Source organism: Callionymus lyra, chromosome 5 (genome assembly GCF_982586985.1).
Source record: "Callionymus lyra chromosome 5, fCalLyr1.hap1.1, whole genome shotgun sequence".
In the NCBI taxonomy this organism is placed as follows: Eukaryota; Metazoa; Chordata; class Actinopteri; order Syngnathiformes; family Callionymidae; genus Callionymus; species Callionymus lyra.
The window spans coordinates 29,609,890-29,622,251 of record NC_141822.1 but is presented as its reverse complement, the minus strand read 5'-3'; the positions used below and the strand labels follow the sequence as shown (position 1 = coordinate 29,622,251).

Below are 12,362 nucleotides of genomic sequence, written 5' to 3'. Positions count from 1 at the left end.
ACAAATATATTGAATGTAAAGCTGATGGAAGACAGAAAATAAAGATTGTCTCCCACACCAGTTAATGTGAACAATGTTTTTTTGTTTATTCAAGACCTCCAATCCGTGCTTAAATAATTTGTATACATATAGACATAAACTAAAAAAATATTGCTTATTCAGCAGGTCAAAAAACATAAAGTTAACACAACTTTTCTTCACATGACAAACAGGAAATCATTTTGCCCTTTTTGCAATAAGTGTTGCTACATCTTTGTGGTGCTGACAAGATGTTGTCATAAGAAGATTATGTTTAAAAACGTTGAGGTAAAAGAAACACTTCAAGAAATGTGTATTCATGAATCGATAGTTGACATGCTAGCCTGCCACAACTACGACTTCTCATCAAATTTTGAAACAATACCTTATTTGTTCAAAGAAGTCCCTCAGTAAAATATACTCAAAACCTTAGAAATATCCGACATTTGGCAACATTCATTTATTCATTCATTTTCTGTGCCCCTTGTTCCCTTAAGGGATCGTGGGGGGCTGAAGCCTATCCCAGTTTCTTTAGGCAAGAGGTGGGGGACACCCTGGACAGGACACCAGTCTGTTGGTGGGCACACAAAGACATCAAATAAAAGTCAAAATACAATAAGGTTAAAATTCCAAATTCATCTACAATTTTGTCTGAAATGTAAAGAACTTTTATCTTTCTTATTATACATAAGTTGACTTGAAGATATCTCAAAATCATGAACGTTGGGCACTTCTTGTCACTCTATATCTATATGTTACTCTGCTTTAACTTTTTTATTTAACAATGTTTAGAAAAAAGTATCCTGCCTCAACAAGAAAAGAAGAAACACCATCACTCGATTCCCTACAAATGACAATATTTATCACTTTTAATAATAAAAAATGAACTTGCTACCTCTTTAAATCTCCCTGATTAAAAAACTCGACCCTCCTCGCCGCCAATCCTAACATCCAGAGTCTAGCTGAGAAACTCATACGAGCCTCGACCTCTGCCTCTCTGCAGGATGCTCCTCTTGCTCGGGCAGACTCTTCTCTTCTCTGTATGTCTCTCCTTGGACTCGAACCAGACCTCCCAGTTGCTGGTGGACGGAGGAGAATCGTGCTCAGCCTGCGACTTCCGGGAGCACAGCAAGCAGCTGAGGCTGCTCGGAATCAAGTCGCAGATCCTGAGCATCCTGCGGCTGGACCAGGCGCCCAACATCAGCCGGGACATGATCCGCCAGATGCTGCCGAAAGCGCCACCATTGACGCAGCTGCTGGACCACTATGACCCAAGAGTGGAGGAAGAAGATCACGCCACCACTGAGACTATCATCACCATGGCAACCAAATGTATGTAACAGTCCATCAACACACAACACTTATACATGTGTCTTGTTTTCTTCTGGGATTTGTGAATGTTAAATGTAATATATATGAACTTAATAGAGAAAATAATCATGGACCTTGTATGACTCAACCATCTGACCCACCAATGGAACCTAGTTTCCTACTTCACTCTTCCTTCTAGTCATCCTCCTTATATACTGCTAACGTTTGTGTTTTCTCCTGACATCAAATATATTAAAATGAGCCCTGTGGGTTTTTGTTCCAGCTGACACGGAAGTCCAGGATCGGTTCTCCTCCTTATGTCAGTTCAACTTCAATTCAAAGATCCAGCCCAAAAACATTCTGAGCGCTCAACTGTGGGTCCATCTTCGGCCGGCCAACATCGTCACGACCGTCTTCTTGCAGATTTCCCGCCTCAAACAGGGAACGGAGGGCAACATCACCCGCGTCAGGGTTCGATCCCTGAAGATCCACATGGACGCCGGAGCAAGCTCCTGGCACAGCATTGACATCAAGTCCCTGCTTCAGGCCTGGTTGCGCCATCCGGAGACCAACTATGGGATAGAAATCAACGCCTACGACCCGGACGGGGACGACCTCGCAGTCACCACCTCTGTGCCCGGAGAGGAGGGTTTAGTGAGTTCAGAAAAACAACATTACATTGTAGCTTTTCACACAGTTAAAAGAGTTGAACTCGTGTTTGGAGTTTAGTGAGTATTGCTTAGGTTTTTATGGCATTTCTTTGTTGGGTCATGAGGTAGTAGCTGAGGTAAGGAGGCCCAGACTTCCTTTCCTCAGACACCTATTCCTTCTGGGTCTGGTGGCCGGTCAAGGTAAGGATCTAGATCTTCAGGTAAATCAAAACGTTAGTCTTTTGGCTCAGCTCGTTTCTATTCACTGTGTTCCGACCCAAGAGCTGTGATACTTTTTCTGGCTTGGAAAAGACATTTCCACCTTTTTAAAAGAGGATCTTAGACTCTTCCATTGATAAGTCTCAGTCAACAGAACAACCTCTTCTGCAAAAAGCAGAAATGAGATCATCACCAAACCGAATGGTGAAGTCCAATCATCAGGTCTTTCATGTCACCTAAGATGCGGACCAGGTTCAAATAGCCAGTCTCAATGTAAACTCTAATTCAGTGGATCACAACCCCAAGTCTGGGGACCGGTACTCATCCGTAAGGCATTTATTAATTCATATAATTCCTGTTCTATTGGTTATTGATCTCTAAACTATCTGAAATAGTTAAAATTAGTTTTACTGTTTGTTGTACTGAATTATGTGGAGAAAAGGTTGAGGATCCCTGCAATTAACCTTTGTGGATCTTGCTGAAGGTCTAGTTAGTTGCAATAGGGAGATGATATCAGCAGAAGTTATGGTTTAATTGATGGCAATTACATTTCCCCCCCCCAAAAAAAGTTATAGACAATGAAATAATGATGGGTAAAGGATTTTCTTAAACTGAGACAACGTTGTTATTGAATTGTATATTGTTTAATTTTTATATTCATTTAAAATATCTTCAATATCAATCAGTAATATGGAGAAAACAACAAATATAATAAGTTGTTTAGAAAACACATACTAAGAAATACTTGATACGGCCAAATTGGAAGAAAGTAACAATTATATTTACAGTAAAAATAATAATTCATAGTAATTTTAAAAAGTTTGAGCTATAAAGAAGTATACTATGTCAGTTTTATATTTTAACTAAGACCTCATACGGGCCACAAGAATACTGTTAAAGGGCCACATAAGGCCTGTGTGCCTCACTTTACCCAGGATTACTTTTAACACGTTAAGGTAGTTTTTGTATGATTTACTATTCAATTGTTTAAGTTTTTGTTTAAGCTCCGATGTATTTGTTTCTTGTTTAACTTGCCAAAAGCACACAAACAGTCTTTCTTACTGCAATAAATTCCTCTTCAGCAACCATTCATCGAAGCCAAGATCATGGACAGCACCAGGAGATTCCGGCGCGACTCCGGCCTCAACTGCGACGAGGAGTCGGCAGAAACCCGCTGTTGTCGCTACCCGCTCACTGTCGACTTCGAGGAGTTCGGCTGGGACTGGATTATTGCGCCGAAGCGCTACCGAGCAAACTACTGCTCTGGTGACTGCGAGTTCCTGCACCTGCAGCAGTATCCTCATGCTCACCTGGTCAACAAGGCCAACCCTCGTGGCACGGTGGGGCCCTGCTGCACGCCCACCAAGATGTCACCCATTAATATGCTTTACTTCAACCGCAAGGAGCAGATCATATACGGGAAGATTCCATCCATGGTGGTGGACCACTGCGGCTGCTCCTGAGGACTCACGACATCCGACTGTTTCATTCATTGTGTTGACAACAACAACACAGGAGCTACTCGCTCAGATGTTTCTACAGAAAACATCTGAAACCGTCTGCTAGTTTCCTTCAGAGCAGCTTGTTGGACGCTAGTGAATAAAAAGAAAGAGTTGTTTCCTGAAGATATCATTGTTTTTGAAAACCTTCTAACAATATCAATGGTTGGATAAATATAGTTACAAAACTGGTTCAGAAATTCAAGAGACAAAATAAACCACACTTCAATTATTAATCTTTTTGTTTTGTGATTATTATTATATATAAAGGAGTGATTGCAGCAAGAGATCCTTCATTCTTTGTGTGACATCTTATGAAACATGTCCTGGCTTGATCTTGGAACAGAACAAACTCTGCGGGATGTTGTCCACATGCTTCTACTTTCACAAACATGAACTGAGTGACTCCAAGAGAGCGACACTTCAATATCTCTCTTGTTTTCACCAAGTTTTATTCTTCTTCCTGATCACAGAAAGATAATTACCTGCTCAAATTGTGCAGTTGACATTATTGTCTCAATTCCTGCTAACAATATTTCCATTTTAAATAAGAGAAAGAAAATGTTCAAGTTCCATCAGGAAAAAACAGTGTCTTCGGAAAATATAGCTGTTACAACTTGTAGTGCATTGTGGGAAGGACGTCATTTGTGATTTTTTAGAATTAGAATTGTTTCAAAGAGTCAATTATCATATTGCTGTGTGTTGTCTACCTTACCTGTGTTCACAAGTTTAAATTGTGTAAATGATTTGTCAAACAAATAAATCACTTTAATGAAGTATACTTGTACACTATGTTCCCACAGGGCAATTGATACTAGTTATATTTTGTTCCCCAAGTCTAACCATGCTGTACAAGAACAAGTTAATGATTCATTGATTTTTTATTTTTTATTTTTGTAAGCTATGACTCATGGCCTTTAAGTAAAAACATGAATAATCTTTAATAATATTTGTTCATGTTTACTTCTATACAAAGTGTTTTTTCTGTAAGATTTGATCACATAAAATCACATGTCTATAGACACAGTATAGCATTTATCATTTTAAAGCGCCCTAAAAAAGTGCCATTGTTTTGTTTTGGTCTTTTGATGACTGATGAATAGCTCAAAGCAACACAGTTTGTGATACATATTCGAAATGTTACATCATTTATGCAGAATTAACGTTGCCAAGTTTCAATTTCATTCGCATCCGCGCTCTCTGGCTTTCGTTTCTTTGAAAACACGTGGTAAAGCTGGCTCGTGCGCCTTATGAACTCCCTCCCTCAGTGTCTTGATTTAATTTATATTGACATAATTTGAATACATTCTAATAATGTAAAAAAAGACACGAACAAAATAGTGGAAAGTGCTGTGGTGCTCAGAGTCTCTTCTCGTCTCTTTTGAAGCTCATAAGACGCATAATAACCAGTTTTATGGTTCAATATTTAGGGAGGATGCTCAGAGCGCAGAACAGCATGAAAGAAAGATTCTGATTGGCCGTGAGAAGCGAGGGGCTGGACAATGTCTCGCTATTCGAGTGTTGATTGGTTCCTCTGAATCCTGGCTTCAGCAGACAGCAAGGAAGTTCAACGTCAAAGTCTACTACGACTCGGACTGTCAGATTAAAACACGTTTGTTTTCTTCTGCGTAAGGTAAGGTCGTCTTGTAGCAGTTGTAACTCTTAAGGGATCGCGTTAACATTGCTTTACTCCATTTTTCCGTGCAATGTATGTATTACTGTAACACCTGTGTTTTTCTTTTGCAAAACATGTTTATTTTTTTGTAACAGGTGAAAGAAACATATGCCGAAACACTTATAATAACGAATTGAATTGTAATATGTGATACGTTTAATTCCTCGTGTCAGAATGTTGGCTGAATTGCCTCAACATTCTTGCACGCCTTCATTTTTTAACTGACTTCGTTTTTATTAAGTGACATCAAGTTAACTTCGCTTTGTTTGTGTTAATCTTTGACAAAATATATACTCGTTTCCCTTATAAATACGCATACAGTGTTTTACTTTATAATAACACGTTTATTACAGTTGTAATGATCTTTTTATTGTAAGTATTACGTCTTTTTTTCAATCATGTTTTCTACTAGATTAACATTCTCGAAGTGAGAGTTTTTCCATTTAATGCTTGTATTATCATGAATCATTCATAATCCAGACTAGAGTTTAAAAGCTTAACATGTTTTCATTGTAAACTGAAACTAAAACTGTAAGCTTGAAATGAAAAGGGACTCAATGCTGATGATACAAATGTTGACCTGTAGATGGCGCAGTGGTGCCAGCTTCAGTTGTTAGACAGCAAGTACCTGGAGCAGGTGGACCAGTTATACGATGATTCCTTCCCCATGGACATACGGCAGTATTTGAGCAGATGGATCGAGAGTGTTGACTGGTATGACCAATAGTTTTGTCTTTATTTGTCATAGAAGCACAAACACCGGATTGTTTATGTTTATTTAATATTTTTTCGACTCCTTTAGGGACACAGCGGCATACCAGGATTCACTAGCCACTGTTAGATTTCACGAACTTCTGATGCAACTGGATGATCAACAAGGTCGCTTTACTCTGGAAAACAATTTTCTTCTGCAGCACAACATCCGGAAGATCAAGAGGAACCTGCAGGTCTGAGTTATTTCAGGATCATGCAAAAAAAAGGAAATAACACCCAAAGTTAAAGTTGAGGTTCAACTCTGTGCAGGATAGATTCCAAGAAGATCCTGTCACCATGGCAATGATCATATCAAGAAATCTGAAGGAAGAACTGCTGATCTTGGAAAAAAGCAAGAGCGAAGAGGTGCATTACAAGACTTTCTCTCTGTCTTTTTTACAGCAGATAATAGGTTACTGGATCAACCACAGGTGAACAGAACTGACTTTATTAAGCTAAGGGTAATATTGATGGATTAGGAACCACAAAGGTCTTAGAAAAAGTATTGCTCTGTTAAGTGTGTTGTACTATACTGCCAAGAACCTCAACATGGATTCCTGATTACCATAAGTATCTTCAATAAAACATATATTTGCTGGCTGTACTTGAGTAGCAGACGGACGAGGCACACGTGTCAGGAATGGTGGTTGAGAAGCAGAAGCTGGACAATAAAGTGAAGGACATGAGAGAGATGGTTCAGGTGAGGACTGACAGCACTTTAGTTTCGGCTCCATAAACTACATAAATATGTACCAACTACGATGTTTTCAGGTGGCCGATCAAAGTGTCAAGAATCTGGAAGATCTCCAGGACGAATATGACTTCAAACTTAACACGCTTAAGAACAGAGGTGAGGCGTTTTGTCTTCTGCATGTTAAAAGAGAAATTTATTTCAATAGAAGCTGGTTTAAGTTTATAACTTTATCAAGCGTAATCATATACGAAACTTTGAATTAGGTGAGCACTAATAGAAGAGGTCTAAAATTGGCATGTCCGTGAAGGTTATCCAAGTGGTTCGATAGCGAGTCAACTGGACTGTGTAGAGTTGTAGTAAGACATTTCACCTCATCCGAGAAGTTTCTTCAGTTTCAAATTGGTAGTTAATGTCAACATTTCAATATAAAATATAATATTTGTTTTATCCTTTTGTAGAGAACGAGCTCAATGGAACAGCGAGGAAGGAGCTGGAGAAAGAGAAGACGGCTCTCTCGAGGATGTCTTACGAATTGAGGGCAAAACGACAGGTTCTAATTCATCTTCACGTCTTTTCACTCGCTCCATGTTTCCACAAAAGTTTCACAAAAGTGTAATGATTGTGTATTTCTCCAGGATTCAGTGATGAGGCTGAATGAGCTGCTGAACTTCACTCAAGCATTACTGTCAGACTTGATCTCAGCAGAGCTTCCTGAGTGGAAGCAGCGGCAACAGACTGCATGTATAGGTGGACCTCCCAACGCCTGCATGGACCAGCTGCAGAACTGGTGAGGAAAAGGTGTATTGTTTATTAGAAGAATATAAGTTATTAAAATTCTAAAGACAACTTAAGGTACACACATCCCTTATCATATTTCCGTCACACCTCAGGTGACTCACCAACATGGTTTTGTGCGCCTTTGGTTTTGCAGGTTCACAGCTGTGGCCGACACTCTGAAGCAGGTGCTACAGCAGCTGAAGAAGCTTCAGGAGCTGCAGCAGATTATGACGAGTGACACGGATCCCAACAGTCAGCTGAAGGAACAGCTAGAAATCCGAGCCCTGGAGCTGCTCAAAACCCTGCTCTCAAGGTAACACCTCTCCTCTTATTTTGATGGGTTTTTTTTAAAGGTGGCTTTTGTGCTTTAGTTCCCTGGTTGTAGAGCGGCAGCCCTGCATGCCCACCCACCCACAGAGACCTCTCGTGCTTCGGACTGGAGTCCAGTTCACTGTGAAACTGAGGTGACCAGACTCTCTATGATTTACAGTAAATGTTAGTGATATGTATGAATCTTTTCATTCATTATTGTGTATTTGTTTTATATTATATATTTATATTTGGCCTCACTTGATTATGTTTTATTTTCAGGTTCCTGGTGAAACTGCAAGAGTTTAACTACCAGCTGAAAGTCAAAGCACTTTTTGACAAGTATGATTTCATTTATGATTTCATTCATGCTTTCATTCTTAAGTTTCCTGATTTCCTGACATGATTGTGGTTGTTTTCCTTCAGGGATGTTGTCGAGAAAAAAGGGTAGGAAGACTTGAAGTTTATATCATGCTCATGATAAGAACTTTCAGGTGAGAAAGTGAATTAAAGAATTGCCCTTATTCCCCCAAGGTTTCGCAAATTTAATATTTTGGGAACAAACACAAAAGTGATGAACATGGAGGAGTCGAATGGGAGCCTGGCGGCCGAGTTCAGGCATCTGGTTAGTATTTTTATTGACATGAAACATTCCAGCTCAAACACAACTCCTTCGTCATAGAAATTAATTGATTGAAATAAATCAATAAATGTTTTTTTTAGCAACTGAAAGAGCAGAAAGTGGCAGGAAACAAAACCAATGAGGTCAGAACTGTTTCTTCTGTTGGCTTTACTTTGTGTCTTAATTGTGATGGTATTAACGATGGTGTGTTCAGGGTCCTCTGATCGTCACAGAGGAGCTTCACTCCCTCAGCTTTGAGTCGGAGTGTCAGCTCTTTGGAGTCGGCATCAAGCTGGAGGTGAGACAGTTTGTATCTCTAGAGAAACCAAAGACCCTCAGGATGTTTCTGACCTTGTGTTGTGGTTTAGGCTGTGTCTCTGCCGGTGGTTGTCATCTCCAATGTCTGCCAGCTGCCGAGTGCCTGGGCGTCCATCCTCTGGTACAACATGCTCACCACAGATACCAAGGTCAGTGTTTATCATGTTTTCTGTCTCTTATCCAGTCTAGCTTTCAAATAATCATTTCACTTAAAAAAAAAGTTTATTTGCGATTATCCGCATTTGCTGACAGAGAAACAATAGTAACAAAAATAGGTAGAATGAGTGACCAGTGCTTGCACTTTTCTTTACTCTGCACGGATATTTTGTTGAATTATTATTGACTAATACATATAAATGTTTACATCACACCTTAAAAGTTAAATGTTTGTTTACAAGTGTAATCATGAACCTTCTCTCTTTATTTTAATGTATGATTAATTTGCCTTTATCTTAAAATTACTTAATAATTAATCATTACAATCACAAAGAAATACATTTTATTGTAAACTGAATTATTTATTGTATTAGAGAAGAAATGCATGAAAAATGCATTGAAAAAATAATTGCAATCGCAACATTTATGAAAATAATCGCAATTATATTATTCAGTCTGACAGTCTACGCTCTCGATCCAGTCCAAAAAGATTTTTATTCAGAGCTTCTTAATATTCTCCACAGAATCTGAAGTTCTTCTTATCTCCGCCACAAGCAAAGTGGTGTCAACTATCTGAGGTTCTCAGCTGGCAGTTCTCCTCGGTCACAAAGCGAGGCCTGAACCAGGAGCAGCTCAACATGCTGGCCGACAAACTGCTCGGTCAGAATCTTCCTCGTCGTCATGCTGTTTAGGTAAAACCCACATCTGATGCCTCTGACGTGTCTTTGCAGGAGCCAGAGCCCAGAGGAACACAGAAGGTCTGATCCCCTGGAGCAAGTTCTGCAAGGTATCTGTCACCTTTCATGTCTGGTTTATGCTAGTGGTCCAAACCTTTAGGTACAGAAGGAATTTAGAAACAGAGGAGACAACAGTAAAAACAAAAAAACTGAAGAAAAAACAAACTAGACATCAGCTTCTGGTTCTCCTCTGCAGGCAAATGATGTGTTACTGTTACCATATAGTGCATTGTTCTACTCAAAAACTAATTAGCTACATTGAATGGTGAATGGAAATACAATAGAGGTCCTTGATATGCTGTCTTCGATAAGATCTTAATTTGCTCCCTTGTGTCCCTCTATCAGCAAAGCCCGAATGAGAGAGGCTTTCCATTCTGGCTGTGGATTGAAGGCATCCTGGATGTTATCAAAAGACACCTTTTTTCTTACTGGAATGATGGGTACGTTCCTCACTCGTCCGATGGAACTCCAGGAAAGTGTTCGTGATGAGAGCTATACAACTATATGACTGCCTCATCTGTGCAGCTCCATCATGGGATTCCTCAGCAAGGAACGTGAGAAGAACCTGCTCAGTGACAAGTGTCCCGGGACCTTCCTGCTGCGCTTCAGCGAGAGCAGCCGAGAGGGGGCCATCACCTTCACCTGGGTCGAGCACGACTGCCACTGTGAGTTCCATCTTCATCCATCTCCTGCCAAAGAAAGGTCATCGTCCCTCTCACCTGCATGAACTTAACCCTGTGATCTAATTGAACATACCGAGTTGTGGTAAAATATTTGACTTAAGAGATTAAATGTAAAAATGCTGTTATTTTGTGAACAGTGAAGGCGATGTACCACTCAGTGGAACCGTACACCAAGAAGGATCTGAGTGCCGTCACACTGCACGACATAATCCGCAACTACCGGGTGATGGCAGTGGAGAACATTCCCGAATACCCGCTCCGCTTCCTCTACCCCGACATTCCCAAGGATAAGGCCTTTGGGAAGTATTACCCAAAACCCTCAGAAAGTAAGAGCGTTGACATCTGTAGTTGTGCTCAATGCATGCTCAGCCTTCTAGCAGAGCTTCACTACGAAGATCGATTCACGCTCATTCCTCAGTGGGGATGTCCGCTTCTGTAGCCCTCCTGAATAGGGTACCAGTGCAGAAGATCTGCCCAGTACATCCTGGTCCTCAACTTGCTATTTCGTTAAGGCGTCGCTGCCCCACATGGTTTATGCATGAGGTTTACTGCTCTAGCGATCTCAGATTTGACACTGTCAAATATGATTAACATGATAACAGAAAATTCACCTGGTTGGTCTTCGCTTTGAAGTAACCCATCAGGGAAGTTCTGCTTGAAGGCATTGCAAGCATGTGTAGAACCGAGATTACGTAGGTAACCTATGTTTTTTTAGGTGTTGGTTTTAAGTGTTCAGTGTGTTTGTTGCAGCTCCAGAGCCAATGGATGTGGAGAACATGCAGAGCAGCGGCTACATGAAGACAGAGCTCATTTCTGTGTCTGAAGTGTAAGAAGAATTTTCTAAAACTGACCATGAGTGAGCCTGGACTGTTGCAGGACTAGCTTATTTTCTCTCTCCCATTAGAAGTTAAATTTGATTATAATGTTTACATTTTATGACGTTGTCGTACTTGTTTTTTTGTAATTTATTTAGTATTTCCTTTATGTCTTTGAACTCAACACAATTCAAATGCATCAATTTCCTCTTTTTATGCCACGTGTCTGAATGAGTGTGTTTATGTGTCGTTGTCTTAAGTACTGAGCCATGTTGACAGTATTGTCATCGCTCTAGACCTCCTTCCAAACTGCAGGAGAACATGATGCCCATGTCTCCAGACGACTACCGGGCTCTGGAGCAGATCGTCAGCCCTGAAGACTTCGATGACCTGGTGAGCTCATCTTTTCATGCACTAGTGATAGTCGGGTGAAATCCTTAAAATACAGTCCAGGAGACACACGACTCAATCACATCGATCGCATCAATGAAACCATGATATCAAATAAGCTGATTCTTGTTTGTCTCCACAGATGAGCAGCAGTTTTAAAGACCTGAAATGAGAAACCACTGCAGTTACTTTCATGCTGTTTGTGGTACAGTCACATAGACGTCATTTTAAACTGACCTTCAAGCATCACCCTCAGCTTGACGCATGGAAATCATTTATAAAGTAAACCTCAATATTGGAGTTGCCATGTCACACAAGATTCTAGGCTTGTAAGGAAATAAGAAAGCTTTTTTTTCCTATCGTTCTTCACTTCCTTGATATTTGGGATTGATGGTGACCATTTGAAATCCCAGCTTTAACTCTAAGGCGGAAGCACCATCATCTAGTGGTGGGAGGCCGCCACTGCAGGATGATGTTGTGTGGGGAACTTATGGAACACTCGCTTATAGATGGAGTACATTCCCCTCTGAGGCAAAGCATTTTGTGTGGATGATAGGTAACAGGTTTGTATCTAATGAACTTGTAGAATAAAAATAAAAACAGCAATGAGTAACTCGCCTTTCTCTGTGTGTATTGTCTATGTTGAAATTTGTAATTTAAAACTTTGTTCTCCAAAAAATTAATTGACCTGTGATTATAATATAATTCTGTTGTTGTATTTATTGTTCCTATACAT

At 40.1% G+C, this 12,362-nt stretch overlaps 2 protein-coding genes across 2 annotated transcripts; both read left to right on the top strand.

The window, feature by feature from the left end:
- Nucleotides 1–846: 846 nt before the first annotated feature.
- LOC148080188 (growth/differentiation factor 8-like) lies at nt 847–3,927 on the top strand. The gene is made up of 3 exons (XM_087791801.1): nt 847–1,350; nt 1,613–1,983; nt 3,281–3,927. Exons 1-3 carry the CDS (start codon nt 1,023–1,025, stop codon nt 3,659–3,661), a joined length of 1,080 nt encoding a protein of 359 aa, XP_087647927.1. The 5' UTR covers nt 847–1,022; the 3' UTR covers nt 3,662–3,927.
- A 1,309-nt stretch (nt 3,928–5,236) lies between these two features.
- Nucleotides 5,237–12,239, top strand: stat1a (signal transducer and activator of transcription 1a). Its single transcript, XM_087791800.1, has 24 exons — nt 5,237–5,330; nt 5,959–6,086; nt 6,175–6,319; nt 6,396–6,491; nt 6,739–6,825; nt 6,897–6,975; nt 7,278–7,369; nt 7,455–7,606; nt 7,751–7,909; nt 7,968–8,060; nt 8,188–8,247; nt 8,332–8,352; nt 8,440–8,530; nt 8,629–8,670; nt 8,742–8,825; nt 8,896–8,994; nt 9,526–9,661; nt 9,733–9,788; nt 10,084–10,178; nt 10,264–10,403; nt 10,559–10,747; nt 11,172–11,247; nt 11,533–11,629; nt 11,769–12,239. Exons 2-24 carry the CDS (start codon nt 5,959–5,961, stop codon nt 11,796–11,798), a joined length of 2,247 nt encoding a protein of 748 aa, XP_087647926.1. The 5' UTR covers nt 5,237–5,330; the 3' UTR covers nt 11,799–12,239.
- The last annotated feature ends 123 nt before the right edge of the window (nt 12,240–12,362 follow it).